The sequence below is a fragment of the Polyodon spathula genome, chromosome 18, assembly GCF_017654505.1.
Source record: "Polyodon spathula isolate WHYD16114869_AA chromosome 18, ASM1765450v1, whole genome shotgun sequence".
NCBI lineage: Eukaryota > Metazoa > Chordata > Actinopteri > Acipenseriformes > Polyodontidae > Polyodon > Polyodon spathula.
The window spans coordinates 16,210,029-16,226,854 of record NC_054551.1 but is presented as its reverse complement, the minus strand read 5'-3'; the positions used below and the strand labels follow the sequence as shown (position 1 = coordinate 16,226,854).

Sequence of the window (16,826 nt, the reverse complement as noted above, 5' to 3'; positions counted from 1 at the left end):
TCTTAGTTGTTTGGTGGCACCACAATAGATTTTGTAATGTAATTGTCACTATTGTCTGACAAATTACACTGTTCAAATTAAGCACTGAATAATTACATTCAAAGTGCTGTATTGTATAATAATATTTGTCAATGTATTATCGTCTGTGACAATATTTTTTAAATAAATGAAATGCATCATGTTTTTTTAATGAAATGTAATTGAGATATTGCTATTATAAAATAGGTCTGCAGTAAAGATGAAAAGGACACAGATGTTGCATTCACACCATAAGTTTGCTAATTAAAATCATGCCTTAACAAATGTTTTTAACCATACAATAGAAGCCAAAGTTTGAATACAGTTTCCTTGACCCAATGAAACCTACAGCAGAAAAGCAACCCCTTACATATTTTAACACTGTACACTCCCAAAAAATACATGTGCAGGGAACAATACCAAGAAATAGTTTATCTGAAAGTATTTAAATAGATCCGCTTCAAGAGCAAAAAATATACAAAAGCAAACATTGCATGATAGTCTTTAAGCAGTTCCATCTGTCATGCAGAAATGTTAGGCTAATAGCCCGTGGCGTTCCAGCCCTCAGTCCACTACCTGACTTTGTCCTATTAAATCGCAATGATCTTCCAAAAAAGAAAAAACTTCCAGTCCGGAGTCAAATGAGTGATGAAGCCCTCATTTAGACGCCTCACTTTGATGTTGAGCAGCGGCTTCGTTGCTAGTTTTTTTTTTAAAGACAGCTCTGGGAGCAGATGACTCCTCGTCTCTCATTCACCTTGCCACAGGGTCTGTGAGAGAGATTGGTTCATTGTCAAGGAGGTTTTTTTTTACCCATGATTCCATATGGTATGGACTGGGCTACATGTTGCCCAGCATGCCAGTGCAAATGTTTTCTCAATTAGGTGTCTTATCTCCCGTGAGTTAGGTTAGCATCAGATGAAGCTTGCTGACAGCATAATGGCAGGGAAACCCTCCGACGGCTCTATCAAGTGGCAGCTCTGCTACGACATCTCAGCCAGGACTTGGTGGATGGTAAGTTGGCAGCTATGACTGCTTTTTTCCCTTTTCGACTTTCCCTCCCTCTTTCACAAAACGTATCTGGCTTTTACCAAATTAACATTTTTTTTTTTTTTTTTTTTGTGGTGGTGTTTTTAATTCACTCTCACACTTCTCCCTGTCCTTTGTCCAGATGACAGGCAGACGGCTCCATTCAGTGATTAGCACACTTGTTACTAGTACACACAAAGTAAAAAAAAAAAAAAAGTTGTTTTATTAGGATATTTATTCTGTTTGCTTCATGAAGCACTTTTTCCAAAGTGTTCTGCTTAGCAAAAGTTGTCTTGCATGCTGGAAAAGGTAATTTATGTGTCATTCCAGTCCAAGGCATGTGCTGAGTATCTCACATCATTAAAAAGCTGTTAGTGACTGCGGCTGACATTAAAAGTTCCAGTGAATGGAGTATATTAACTTGCATTTTGTGGTCAGCGAGGCCAGATAACCTTTGACATTTCTGATGCACGGGGAGAAGAAAATAAAGTAGCTGCTAGATTGAGCAGAGAGAGGGGGAGAAGGAGAGGGAGAGAGAGAGAGAGTGTGAGAGAGAGAGTGAGAGAGGATGCACAATAGTCAACTGTAGGCGGAAGATACAAATGAGTCCTGCCGGGAAGAAGAAAGACTCATAACTGTGTTCATTAGCATGTTGTCTGTTACGGACTGAACCGTTAGCTTTAATTGTTTCTGTAATTATTATTCTTGTTGCAAGTCGAGGCTTTGCCAGAACTAAGGAAAATAGATGCCGAGGACAATGATTGTATTCTTCTTCTGTTAAATGGACCGTGAACTTCTCCTGTGTTCTGCTTTGCTTGTCGATACTAGTGAAGGAGAGATGCCAAGCTGCTGAATGCATTTAAAAGAGAGCTTTATTTCGGATGGATATGTTGTCTCTGAGTATGGTGTTTTTTGTGAAGGTGCTCTGCTGGCGTAGTGCTGCTGTCCCTTCACTCTCCTGGGACTGGAAGAGTGAAGGTGGAAGTTTACAAATTGATTCTTGTTGCTACTTTTTTAATGCTTTGGTTGGCTTTCCACCTCCAAATTGTGGTTAAGATGTTTTTTCTATCCCCCCAAAAAATGTATTTGAAACTTTTATTTAATGATTCAGATGAAGTGTTTGGCTGAATACATAATAGACTGAAGCATTGTTAGGCTTTTTTGACAGCTGTGTTTTCTTGTTTTGCGTTTGTTCACAAAGTTGACATTGTGTTTGTCATTTGTCAGAATTCTGGCAGTGAGTTTGTAACTAAGGTGCAAGAAGTAAATGTGTATGTGTACATGCGAAGTGTAGGTGTGGTGTTATGTTAATGTGTGCTTCTTTTGCTGTTAATTTTTGTTTTTTTAAGGTCTGTGATTAAAAATATGTCAACGTGTTTTAAGACTGTTAATGCTGATACTTATTTCTGTAAATTACAAGTATTTCAATATTTATTAACAATTCAAAATTTTAGCTGTCAAATTTAAACTGAATATTTTCATTTATAAAACCTAATCATTCTACCCTGAATGCTAATCAGAATGCTTTTCTAATAATAGTATTCAATCTGTAAGCCCAGAGTCATTTGTTTTTTTAATAACATATGTTGTATTAACAAGCTTCATAACTCAACTTATTAAACCAAATTATTATGCTGAATAAACAGGTTATGAGAGCTCGTATTCAGCTTTCACTACCCTTAACACCCTACTGCCATACTGTATTTATAACTAAGAACTTTATAATGTACCACATAACTACAGTAGTAGCTGCTGCTAAATAAACAAATAGGCTACCCCATACATAACAAGTCTACTTGATGGTGAAGCTGTTGTAAATATGAGTTTAATGCAACATGGATGAATGTAATAATAATTTATAATTAGATGTGTATCGGTTGTGAAGGGGATCTGCTACAACGTAGTGCATTTCTGAAGGTCTTTTAAATGACTCCTTGTGCCTTTAAAAGACATTTTATTTCAAAACGAGTTTGATAGCGTTGGAATGCATACCCATTCATTATGTGTTACTGTACCAACAATTATTGCAGCATATTTACTTGGAGCTAACACTATTTGGCTAATTAGTGATGGATATTTACCAATTATTGTGGTAAAACTCTGAAGAAATATAATCAAAAATACTTTAAGAAGCCCTTGCCCTAAACAGGCACACACTCACCAACACACACAAAAGGTTACATAAAAACTAAAAATAGAAAATAGATAGATAGATAGATAGATAGATAGATAGATAGATAGAGATAGATAGATAGATAGATAGATAGATAGAACATGTTTACCATATTCATTTGTTTAACATTTCTGTGCACTTTGAAAGAATATCTCTTATAAAATAATACTTGTAAGTGTCATGTGCTGTAACACAAATCTTAAAAGATAATACTGAACAACTATTTATGTGAAGATGGTAAAACTATTCCCTCCACCTTGGTGAGTTCTGAAAATGTTCTCAACAGTCTTCCAGATTGTATTGAACCCGCTGACGATCCCAGTCATTGATTTCACTAATCTTGTGTTGTATGAACACGGTTGGAAGTCGGTGGTGTACAGCCCTGGGCTGAGCGGGCTAATGAAAGTTATTATGATTATAAATACTATGAGAATTATTACTGAATGGTTTACAACAATATATCATTCATTTTCATTATTATTATTGTGCTGGTTTCAATTTCGGTTGGAGGGATAAAAAAAAGCAGCTGGAGATCAATTGCAATAAATTTTGCTTTAATATGTTTGATTTTTTTATTATTATTTTTTTAATTATAGTAGTTAACATTAAAAAATAATCCATGCAATATCTTTGTGTGTTCAGCTGCAGTGAAGGTTGAATAGGTTATAATAACTAAAAGAGGATTATGTACTTAAAAACAGGGTCAGCGTAATAATTTCAAATCAAGGGCAGCTACGTTGGAGGGCCAGGGATTTGTTTCATTGAGGGAGATTCATTCTGTGTTTTTAGAGGAACGCTTGCAAGGTGCAGTTACACACAAAGACTCTTTCTCCTATTCCTGACTCACCAGCCAGCAGTGAGCCATGCAAGTTTAGTTTTTATTATGTTGTAAAAAAAAAACTGCACTTGATTCGATTCCGTTTTTTTCTCTTCCTCCACATAGGCCTGCCATTTTTTTTGTCATCAACATTTTTTGCTAGAGCCCTAGCCCTAATTTCTTTATTTAATGAAGTTGAAATCGTTGTGACCAGCTGAGTTCCAGCAGGTGTGCATTAAGGGGAAGTGATAATATAGTCTGGTAAATGAAGTGAAATTGAAAACACAGGATAGGATGTGTTAAATCAACAAAAACGGGGGGGGGGGGGGGGGGGGGGGGGCTAGATAAGACCATGGGGGGGGGGGGGGGGGGGGTGGGCTTCATTTGCGTTGTCAACAGGGATTCATTTCCAATTCAATTAATCTAATGCTGTTTTAAGTAGCTGCATGTTAAACGTTAAGTGTCTGTGCATTTTACAGTACATAGCTGCCGACAGATTTAAAAAAAAATAGACAACCATTCTGAAAAAGAATATCTTCTTTATGCTACTTTTTTTTTTTAAATTAAGCTTTTTATATTTTTTCCCTTTACTCCAAACTTTACTCTACAGATTTAAAAAAAAAACAGATAACAGTTCTGAAAAATACTATTAATGTTAGCAGTACTGCTTTTTTTAACTGCACTTGTTTCAATGTAATTTGAGCTTTTTATAGTTTTGCATGTCCCCATTAAAAACCCTTTATATGTCAGTAATAGGGTGTGGCTGGGTGCCCTGCCCCTTGGTGTGTGTGTGTGTGTGTGTGTGTATATATATATATATATATATATATATATATATATATATATATGTATTAGTTTTTCTGTAACTGTATAACGACGAAAAACCCTGTAAGACAGACGGAAATGGCGCCATCATTATGTGTTACTGTTTTGCATGATTGAGAAGATTTAATTTCCTGGTTTGACATCACCCCTACAGATAAATCACTGCCTACACGAGTCAGTCCAGGGAGTATTGCAGGCGTTTTTAAAATTATTTTTTAAGATTTTTTGAAGAAAAAAAAGAAAGGTGTTTGTAAAGAGAAAATAAAAAGAACAATAATTTTTTAAAATATTGTAAATAAAAGGAAATAAAATGGGCTGCAAGAAAGACTTCGACCAGAGACAGCTCTGGTTGGCAAAGGAAGGGGTTCCGTGGTGCAGCGCATGTGGGGAGTTTGGACACCTGTGGGAAGTGTGCCCATATAAAGACCCCCTTTGGATGGAGTGCTACCGGTGGAACAAGGTGGATTTAGCTGAAGACTGGTTCCACGTGAAGGCCTCACAACCTGCCACTGGGGCTGAAGAGCAAGAAGGGGTGAAGTGGCACCTGGGGGAAGACTGCCCGCTGCTCCCACCTTTGCCACCAAAGGGAGACTGCCTGCTGCCTCTGCCTTTGCCGCCAGAAGAAGCCCCGCTGCTGTCTCCAGCACAAGAGCGAAAAGCCCTGCTGCTGTCTCCAGTGTGAGAGGGAGAAGCCCCACTGTTTCCAGTGTGAGGGAGAAGCCCCACTGTCTCCAGTGTGAGAGGGAGAAGCCCCACTGTTTCCAGTGTGAGAGGGAGAAGCCCCACTGTCTCCAGTGTGAGAGGGAGAAGCCCCACTCTCTCCAGTGTGAGAGGGAGAAGCCCTGCTGTCTCCAGTGTGAGAGGGAGAAGCCCCGCTGCTGTCTCCAGCGGGAGAGGGAGAAGCCCCGTTGTCTCCAGTGTGAGAGGGAGAAGCTCCACTGTCTCCAGTGTGAGAGGGAGAAGCCCAGCTGCTGTCTCCAGCGGGAGAGGGAGAAGCCCCGCTGTCTCCAGTGTGAGAGGGAGAAGCTCCACTGTCTCCAGTGTGAGAGGGAGAAGCCCCACTATCTCCAGTGTGAGAGGGAGAAGCCCCACTGTCTCCAGTGTGAGAGGGAGAAGCCCTGCTGCTGTCTCCAGTGTGAGAGGGAGAAGCCCCGCTGTCTCCAGCGTGAGAGAGGGAGAAGCCCCGTTGCTGTCTCCAGCATAAGAGGGAGAAGTCCCACTGTCTCCAGTGTGAGAGGGAGAAGCCCCGCTGTCTCCAGCATGAGAAGAAGCCCCACTGCTGTCTCCAGCGCGAGAGAGGGAGCCATACCAGTCTCCAGTGACTGAGGGACAGCTGCACCAGTTTCCAGAGATAGAAGGAGACTAACTGCTGGTCTCGCCTCCACCACCAAAGGGAGACTACCTGCAGCTCCCGTCTGCACAGCCAGAGGAACTTTAAGGGGTGAGGTGGCCATTAAGGCCATGTGTGCTGCGCACAAGGGGGGCATGTGTGGCATATATATATATATATATATTACCTCTCGTGAAAATGCGTGGCTGATCAGATAAATAATTATTGAATGTGCTGGCAGCTACGCAACTCATGCATACTGTGGCTGAGGGGTTAATAAGATAATTAATAGGCAATTAATCCCTCGGCCGTAATATAAAAGACCTGCAACTTTGGCCGCATGGAGGAGTGTGTACAGGTGGGAAAAAAGGTGAGTTGTGAAAACTGTTGCTACAGGATATAACAATTGCTATGTATGTTGGTTTTGCAACCAGCATACAACTTGTTACTATGTGTTCCATGTTCATTTATTTTGGCCCACGTGCCGTTTATTTTGTGTTTGTTTAAAAGTTTTTTTTATTTTGTTAAATAAAAGCTGGGCGCCATTGCGTCTCAGTTACACCCCGCAATTGGTTTAATTTCCTGGTCTCACACCCCTGCAGCGATCCTTGTCACACAGGGACCAACAGTTTAGAGATTTCTGTTCCTTTAACTAATGGATTCTTTAACATCATGCAGTTACACTCTAACACCAGATCAGATTAGAGAGCATTTGGCGCAAAAGATAAAAAACATTCTTTAAAATATTTCAACAATTACATGACATCCAGTCAAAAAAGAGAAATTTTTGCAGCTGTGTTATTTTTAGAAACCTTGTTGTCTGTTCCCTATTACAAGTGTTATTTTGCTTGCTTGTCAGAGGGTGGAGGAAGTGGGCTGCCGTTGGACATTTTCAAATGTTTCTTTTAATTTGTCAGTGAAATTAAACAAACAGAAGTGTAACTACTTACATGAGGTTTCTCAATTCGTTCCCAGTGCCTTTCTACTACTTAAAGATTCAAAAGAAATCTGCAGACAGCAATTTTTCAGTTAAATCAATTGAATCAATTAAAATGTGATAAACAGTTTCCTACAGGATTACAATACAATTGCAATTTCTAGACATTCTACCTTATCCATTCAGGTCCAACAACTGCATATTTACAGGCAAGTAAAAATCTGAAAACAAAAGACTTTAGTTTTGACTTTTAAAAAAGTATTGCTAGTGAAGGTGCATATTTGGCAAACAGGCAACTACCACAAGTTTGTCACAGGAAATTGCCATGTTAAAGAAAGTTTGCACCTGTTCTGATTAAGCGTTGTCAAAGTGAGCAGAAGGAATACACCTGTGGTAGCACGAACATTTTTGTGCAAAGCCTATAAGTTGTGTTTTATGATATAGACTTTAAATAAGGATACATCATTCTATACAATAAAGTTTTTTTTTTCTGTTTGAATGTTTTTCATTTCAGGGCAATGTGATATTTGTGAATTGACTTTTGTCTATAAAATACCAGAGATATTTCAATTGGCTCGGTAATACAAATACACCTGTTTTTTTGCTTGGCTGGCTTTGAAAAGAATCCTCTGCTTGTTCTAATCAGCCTGGTAGTATGAGCCAAGTACAGATAAATACATTCGATTTCAACAGAACTGAATTGTGTTCTTAATGGAGCAGAGGAATAAACTTCTTTAAAATGAATGATCTTTTTAGTCTGTGTTTGTTCTTTGTTTTATTCCATGCTTTTTAAAACCCCTGGTTAACTAACTGTCCTCTGGTTTACTGATAAGATGATATGAACATAAAAAAATGATTGAACAAGTTCCTCAATATTCATCCAATGCCTTTGTCAAATATGGTCTTAAAGGATCCCAACTAACCAGTATCAACAACACGACTAGGTAACCCATTCAATACCCTCAGCTTCTGTCCCAAGTCTCTCTACACTTAATTTACAACTGTGCTATCTGGTTCTGGTTTCTGTGCTGTGCTTAAAGTATTAGTCAGGGTTAACTTTGTTAACTCCTGTTAAGATTTTAAAGACATTAGAATTTCAATAAATTAGATTCCCTATGCCTCTATTTATATCTCTCTCCAAGGCTACACTGTCTGTTTCTAAAGGATTCTGAAATATTGTTGCATTAGAGATCGAGCGCTAATGATTTAAGCTTGATGCTTCTGCAAAAGACCTGGACAGGCACATGTGTCTGTCTTTCAAAGGAAGAAAAGAACCAAGGCTGACACCTCCTGCTATAGGGCAAGCATTGAATGTGGTTTTATTTAACAGCATCAAGCCAGGTGTGCTAATAAGCTGCTCAGACTTAGAGTATGAGAACATCTTCAGAAACAGCAGGTGTAGCTTCCTTGACATGAAGTTCAGATTGAACCCTACATTTTAAACAGCTTTTGTTTTTTAGTTACTGTAACCCAAATATATCTCAAAGTAACACAAACATTTAACCCTAGATATTTTCTATATAACTATAACACTCATTCTTGCTCAACTTAGAAATACTAACAATAAACAATAGACCCAATGAGTCTTTTTCAATGTCTTCAGTGAAGCAGATCTCATTTGGTAAATCTTGGTTGGTCTTTCTCCATTTAGGAAAAGAACAGTGTGGCCTTGGAGAGATTCCAGAGAAGAACAACCAGACTAAGGCCTCGTACACACACACTGCGGTTAGCGCGACAACTGTATTAACAAACTACACTCACTGTGTTTATTTGTTGTTGCCATTCATTACTGAAGTGAGTGCTCTCGCTGATTAAACTAACAGCTGAACTCGAACCACCGTTATACAACATTCGATAGGTTTGGGTGGCGGCAGCATGGAGGCTGTGTTTTTGTTTATGTTTTTGAAAGAAAGTACAGTACGTAATCGATCGAGAGCTCATCAAGCACAGCTATGCTCTTTCTTTTCTGCAAAACCAACGGAGATGCCATTTAGCTTTTCTGCACTGCTAATATACAGTGGTGACGATCTGCTGTACCATGACGGTAGGCTGAAACCTCTGGGCGATCTTCCGACCAGAAGGCTGGTGGGAACGACTTGAGCGGTCTCCAAATTACTGGATAAAAATGTACATGTCTAAGGAGTCTGTAACAGGGAGAGATCTGTGCTGACTCTGCTGGCGTGTTCACGGGCTGCAGGAAGAGGGCGGCAGTCGCCCAACAACCGCCTGTGAGTCATGGCAGTGACACGGGGAGGTGGGAAAGTGTGAGTGTGGACTTTCCCCCTCTCTGAATGGCCGAGAGGCGGGTCTTGGGTGATTGTCGGTCCTATAAAATAACGCTCTGTTGTTTCCTCAGGTCTGCCCACTTAGACGCGCTAAGGGTGCGGACACTTGGATTCGGGACCGGGAATCAGCGAGACAGAGAGAGAGAGCGGGGAACCCTTGGGCAGACCCCGGCGTATTGCAAAAGAGCAGGCTAGATAGCCGACAGAGTAGGACGGTGATCCGGGTCGTGCGGGTAGCGGCGACCGGGATAACGCTGCCGAGTGCAGCACCTTTTATTTGTAGTTTTATTACTGTTTTATTTTCCCTTGTTGTTTTCGCCTTCTGTTTTCATTATTATTTCTTTGAGCACCTGCGAGTGCGTTTGCGGTTCGTGTACCAGCTGTGGTATTTCCGTGGTGCTGTCTATCATCGTTGATAGGCAGCCCACGGTCAACAGTGCCCTCTGCCGGAGAGAAAGAAAAAAAAAAAAATAACTTGTCTAAAATAAAACTGGGCACCTGTGTGGTGTTTTCCGAATACACCTGTCTGTCTCCTGGTCAGTGAATTACCCACACCCCTTCCACACGTGGTGTCAGAAGTGGGATTCACTGGCACTGCCCCAAGCAGTGCAGCTACAGAAGGAGCAGACTAGCGATGGATGCGACCCAGTTTGCCGCAATGATGGACCTCCTGCGCCAGACGCTCACCGCGGCAGTGCAGGGGGCGGCTAGACCCGCAGCTCCAGACCACTCCATCCAGAGACCCACCAAAATGACGGCCGAGGATCGACCGGACGCCTACTTGGAGGTGTTCGAGGCTATGGCGATCTCGGCCGGATGGCCCCAAGCCCAGTGGGCTAGCTATGTGTTGCCCCAACTCACCGGGGAGGCTCAAGCAGCTGCGAGGACGCTGTCCCCGGAGCACATGTTGGATTACCCTCGGCTGAAGGCAGCCATCCTAAACCGTGTGGGGGCCACACCGGAGGGCTACCGGAAGAAATTCCGGGAGGAGCAGTTTGCGGCAGGGGAGCACCCACGAGCCATCGCCCACCGTCTGAAGGATTACGCCCTGGGTTGGTTGAATCCTGACCTAAACACCAAAGCCAGGGTGGTGGAAATGATCGTGGTGGAGCGCTTCCTGGAGTGTCTAGCCCCGGGACCTCGGCTGTGGGTCCAGCGGCAGGCGCCGGACACGCTGGACCGGGCGGTCGAACTGGCCGAGCAGTACCAGGCAGCGGAGCCAACGCCTGCGAAACTGCCCGGGAGGAGTGTGGCTACTGGATCGTCCCCTCAACTGGCCCCGGAAAGGGCGAAGGGACTGGGGGGAAGGGGTAGTCCAGGATTTGGTCGGGGGGTGTCGGCGGGAGCTCCCGGCCCGGGAACTGGGGCAGGGTGGGGATACCCACGGGCTGCTGCAGTGTCGGACCGGGGTCTCGCGCGGACGCCTTATCGGCGGGCCCCTTTTATGGCTCCAGTGTTTTCCCCTCTTTCCAAAACTTCGGGGAGAGAAACCAGCCCACCGAGGTGTTGGACGTGCAGGGAGGTGGGCCACCTCTCCCGGGACTGCCCCGTGATGGAGTGTGACCTCAGCCGACCAGGTAGGCACGTTCAATTACCTCAGTCGCTTCAGCACACGGGTTTTGTTATTCCTGTGACAGTGGATGGTACAAAAACCCAGGCTCTCCTGGATTCAGGGTGTGGTCAGTCTCTAGTACAGGAGAGCCTAATCTCACCGGGGCATAAACGTATATTGGGACGGGTGCATATTAAATGTATTCATGGGGATGTCCGCTCCTATCCCAAGATAAATGTGTGTATGACTATTGGCCAGCAGGTGACGCAGGTGCAGGTAGGATTATGTCCTCGATTGCCGGTACCAGTAGTTCTGGGACGGGACTGTGAGCAGTTTAAAGATTGGTTGGCTGCTCTGACAGCCCCGTCTTCTTTATTGGCTAAGAAAGAGGAAGTAATTGGAGAGATTTTTCCCTTTCGCGATCCAGAATGGTTTTGCCATAGATTTAAACCCCGTAAAACTAAACGGGAGCGTCGGATCGCTAAGAATGAGGGCTGGCAATGGAGGGAGTCGGAGAAGTTTCAGGTGGGGGCGGTTGGTGAAGAGTCCGGGGGGGAGGTCGCGGAGCCAGCGCAGGGGTCTGGCTCGGCTGCCTCTGCTCGGGACCGACCTGACCCCGAGTTGGAAGCCATGGGAGCTGATTTCTTAGCTCGCTCCCGTGACTTCCGACTCGAGCAAGGGCGTGACGACGTGCTGGGCAGGCTCTTTGACCAAGCAGCGGTGGTTAATGGTCGGGTGGTCGAGCCCAGACGCGCCGCCACGTACCCCCACTTTGAAATTGATCGAGACCTACTGTACCGTGTTGATAAATTACCCCAGACCGGTGAAGTGCGTCATCAGTTGCTCATTCCTCAGCCCTTTAAGGAGGATTTGTTGCAGCTGGCTCACGCTATTCCCCTGTCTGGTCATTTGGGAAGGGATAAAACTAAAGCAAGGCTTGTGTCACGGTTCTTCTGGCTGGGGCTGGATGGCGATGTTAAGCGGTTTTGTGAGCGTTGTGGGGAATGTCAGAAGGCCAGCCCTAGAGCCGTTCCACGAGCCCCTCTGGTGCCTTTGCCCCTAGTGGAAGCTCCGTTTGAGCGTATTGGGATGGACATAGTTGGGCCACTAGAAAGGAGTGCGGCAGGATACACCCACCTACTTGTCATTCTGGATTACGCTACGCGTTATCCAGAGGCAATTCCCCTCCGATCTATGTCCGCTAAGTCTGTTGCCAACGAGCTTGTGAAGGTTTTCTCCCGGGTGGGGATTCCCAAAGAGATACTAACCGATCAAGGCACCAATTTTATGTCCCGGCTAATCCGCGGAACATGTAAGCTTTTGGGAATTAAGACCATTAGGACCTCTGTGTTTCATCCTCAGACAGACGGTTTGGTGGAACGCTTTAATAAGACCCTTAAGAACATGTTGCGCAGATTTATTCGTAGTGATGTGCGTTACTGGGACCAGCTGATTCCTCCCCTTCTCTTTGCGATCAGAGAGGTTCCCCAGGCTTCTACGGGGTTTTCACCATTCGAGCTGCTGTATGGGCGGAGACCCCGGGGCGTGCTCGATCTGGTCAGAGAGATGTGGGAGGAGCAGCAGGACAATTCGACCAATACCGTCCGGTATGTGTTGGACCTGCGCAAACGTCTTGAGTCTGTTGGGAAATGGGCGCATGACAATTTGCAGCAGGCACAGCACAGACAGGAGACACAGTATAACCGAGGAGCCCGGTTGCGCACATTTCAACCGGGGGATAAGGTACTTCTTTTATTACCCAGTTCTGAGTCGAAACTCTTGGCTAAGTGGCAAGGACCCTTTGAGGTTACACGCCAGGTTGGGAAGGTGGACTATGAGATCTGCCAGCCGGAGCGACGGACAGAGAAACACATTTACCATATCAATCTTTTAAAGCCTTGGTTACAGCCAGAGGCGTTGTTAGTGGCGCATGCAGATGACGTCACGGACCTGGGACCTGATCTTTCTGTGTTGGCAAGAAAAGGATCGGTACAGATTGCAGAGAATCTGACACCAACGCAGAAATGTCAGGCTCACGGTCTGGTGGCGGAGTTTCCTGACGTGTTCTCTTCAGTCCCGGGGCAGACTCGAGTAGCCCATCATCACATTGATATTGAGCCGGGGGCGCTAGTTCGCCAGAGGCCGTACCGTATACCTGAGCGTAAAAGACAGGTAATAAAAGCGGAAATTGACGAAATGCTGAGACTGGGGGTAATAGAAGAGTCCCAAAGTGACTGGAACAGTCCGATCGTTTTAGTCGATAAGCCAGACGGGTCAACTCGATTTTGCATTGATTTCAGACGAATCAATGAGAAATCGAAATTTGACGCTTATCCGATGCCCCGAGTAGATGAGTTGCTGGAGCGTCTAGGCACGGCTCATTTTATGACGACACTGGATTTAACGAAGGGGTACTGGCAGATACCCCTGACTCCGGAATCTAGAGAGAGGACGGCGTTTTCGACTCCCTTCGGGTTGTACCAATTCAGGACCATGCCCTTTGGGTTGCACGGAGCCCCCGCCACTTTCCAGCGGATGATGGATCGCATCTTGCGGCCCCATCAGCAGTACGCCGCTGCTTACATAGATGACGTGGTTATCCACAGTGAGGATTGGCCGAGTCATCTGTGTAAGGTAGCGGCGGTGCTGCAATCCTTGCGGGAGGCGGGGCTCACTGCTAACCCAAAGAAGTGTGCCATTGGGAAGAGTGAGTCGGAGTATTTGGGGTATCGAGTAGGGGGCGGCCAGATCAGACCGCTAGTTGCTAAGGTGAAAGCCTTGGCTGACTGGCCGGTTCCTACAACCAAAACCCAGGTGCGCTCTTTCTTGGGACTAGCGGGCTATTATAGAAAGTTCATCCCGAGTTTCGCTACGCTCGCTGCTCCCTTGACAGACCTCACCCGGAAGGCTGCCCCAAATACGGTTCAGTGGACGGAGTCGTGCCAGAGGGCCTTTCTCGCCTTGAAGCGGAGGCTGTGTAGTAAGCCAGTACTATGCAGCCCGGATTTTGGTAAGAGGTTCACCCTGCAGACGGATGCGTCAGAGACAGGTCTCGGGGCAGTGTTGTCGCAGGAGGTTCGGGGAAGCGAGCACCCAGTCCTGTATATCAGCAGGAAGCTCCTTCCCCGCGAGAAAAATTATAGCACCATCGAGAAGGAGTGTCTCGCGGTAAAATGGGCAGTCGAGTCACTCCGGTACTACCTCCTGGGGCGACACTTCACCCTGGTTACAGATCATGCCCCCTTAGCATGGCTTCACCGGATGAAAGATAGCAACGCCAGAATCACGCGGTGGTACTTGGCCTTGCAGCCCTATGCCTTCAGGGTAGTCCACCGAGCAGGAAAGCTGCATCAAAACGCAGACTTTTTCTCTCGGGAAGGCATGGGGGTGTAGGATTTTCGAATGAACCGGTGGTGTCATTCTGAGGGGAAGGATATGTAACAGGGAGAGATCTGTGCTGACTCTGCTGGCGTGTTCACGGGCTGCAGGAAGAGGGCGGCAGTCGCCCAACAACCGCCTGTGAGTCATGGCAGTGACACGGGGAGGTGGGAAAGTGTGAGTGTGGACTTTCCCCCTCTCTGAATGGCCGAGAGGCGGGTCTTGGGTGATTGTCGGTCCTATAAAATAACGCTCTGTTGTTTCCTCAGGTCTGCCCACTTAGACGCGCTAAGGGTGCGGACACTTGGATTCGGGACCGGGAATCAGCGAGACAGAGAGAGAGAGCGGGGAACCCTTGGGCAGACCCCGGCGTATTGCAAAAGAGCAGGCTAGATAGCCGACAGAGTAGGACGGTGATCCGGGTCGTGCGGGTAGCGGCGACCGGGATAACGCTGCCGAGTGCAGCACCTTTTATTTGTAGTTTTATTACTGTTTTATTTTCCCTTGTTGTTTTCGCCTTCTGTTTTCATTATTATTTCTTTGAGCACCTGCGAGTGCGTTTGCGGTTCGTGTACCAGCTGTGGTATTTCCGTGGTGCTGTCTATCATCGTTGATAGGCAGCCCACGGTCAACAGTGCCCTCTGCCGGAGAGAAAGAAAAAAAAAAAAATAACTTGTCTAAAATAAAACTGGGCACCTGTGTGGTGTTTCCCGAATACACCTGTCTGTCTCCTGGTCAGTGAATTACCCACACCCCTTTCACAGAGTCGTATATGCGTCTTTGTCATTTACTGAGACCTTTCCTGGAGTACCAAAACACACAGATGAGATGTTCAGTATCGGTGGAAAAACAAGTTGCGGTCGCGTTTGGGGACACAAATTTTATTTAAGTTGCAAAACAAAAACACAATTTTTGTGTTTTTTTTTCTTACAACAGAATATACAACTGTACTTTGATTAAATAAAAAGTATATTTTACAGTATGTATGCATATTTAATATTGTTATTAATTTACTATTCATCAATATTACAACTTGGCTCATTGGGCACCTATATGTATATATTTTTAGCCATGTTTATCACACGGAAATGTCTGATCAGCATTCCCTCTAAAGAGGCATTCACACCAGATGCAGCGAGCATGCCGCCTCCATGTGTGCCGCTCTGCAGTCCCAGCAGACCACTGTTCACACCGAACGTGGCAGGGGAAAGTCAGTTGGCGGTCTGCTGTTAGGTCACGGCTGCATGTACAAACAACAAACAATAAATGCAGTGGGAAGGAAAAAATATTTTTATACAGAAGACACAAAGCTTAGTTTAAAAAAAAAAGTAATAATGAGGAGTGAAACATTATATATAGTTTTTATAAAACCTAATTTTAATCCCCCACAATTACCCAAAATATCAGGCAATTGTGTTGTTTAAAATCAAATAAAAACATGTTGCTTTTAAAAATTGACATCAACAACTGACAGGGCTACATAGAATCAGAGGATGAGTCAAAATCTGAGGCAGGGCCACAATAAATGTCTTGTTTAAATTTAAAGTAAATTGTAAAATTATGAGATACTTGTGTTGGAATTAGAGGAGTCTTCAGTGAAGACCTCTAGCTCAAATGCTGGTCATTTATTAGGTTTCTTTTAGTATTTCTTTCAATTGTTTTCATTTCTGAAACATTAAATCCCAACGATAAACCTTAATCTCAAAAGAACATGGTGCAACCCCAAATCCTTGATTTGTATTTGCACAGAGAACATGGGAATCCAATGGCAACACTTCTGGAGGCCAGATTGCAGCAGTCACCTTTGCCAGAGCTACAATTAAACTGAAAGACGAAAGAAGGGAGGATAATCACTGGACTGATTAATTTTCTGAACTGTGAGCATGTACAGCTGTGGCTAAAGGTTTTGCATCACCCTATAGAATTAATTAATTGTCCTTTATAAAGTCAAATTAAATCTGCAGAATAACGTTATGTTAATATATTGAATTACGTACTGCTTTGTAAGTTTTCCATAAACGGAAAACTGACAATTGAAAAATGTGTAATTTTGAAATCTAACATGAAATATTACACCACTATTATGGCTTCTGGTAGACTTTTGTGACATGATTTTGTAGTTTCTTTGATTACATGATAATAAAAATAAATGAAAGATCTAAATCATGTTTATTTACTCTTATTATATCTATATATATATATATATATATATATAAGATATAAAAACATAAGTACTAGAGTCATGATTTTAAGATCCGTTGGCCAAACCGGTATCGAACATGAAAACCTTGTATAGATCCCCCCTCTCACACCTAACTACCTCACACCGTCACTGTCATTTTCTAACATGAAATGAGATGTATCACACTGAGTTATGGTGATGGTCACACCACTACGATTTAGATAAAGTCTGACATCACTACGGTACTGAGGCCAAGCTCGGCCCCGTACATGAAATGACTTAGACCCCATTCACACTTAC

General features: G+C 44.1%; 1 protein-coding gene across 8 annotated transcripts in view; it reads left to right on the top strand.

The window, feature by feature from the left end:
• The first annotated feature begins 898 nt into the window (after positions 1-898).
• nfia (nuclear factor I/A) overlaps positions 899-16,826 on the top strand; it is a 367,146-nt gene continuing 351,218 nt past the window's right edge. For 2 of the 8 annotated variants that reach the window (XM_041277574.1, XM_041277576.1), the window contains exon 1: positions 906-1,032. In XM_041277574.1, the coding sequence (XP_041133508.1) occupies positions 937-1,032 (96 nt within the window). In that variant the 5' untranslated portion in view covers positions 906-936. Of the gene's footprint in view, positions 1,033-16,826 lie in introns of all 8 variants that reach the window. The other 6 variants (XM_041277571.1, XM_041277572.1, XM_041277579.1 and 3 more) reach the window with 6 other exon arrangements.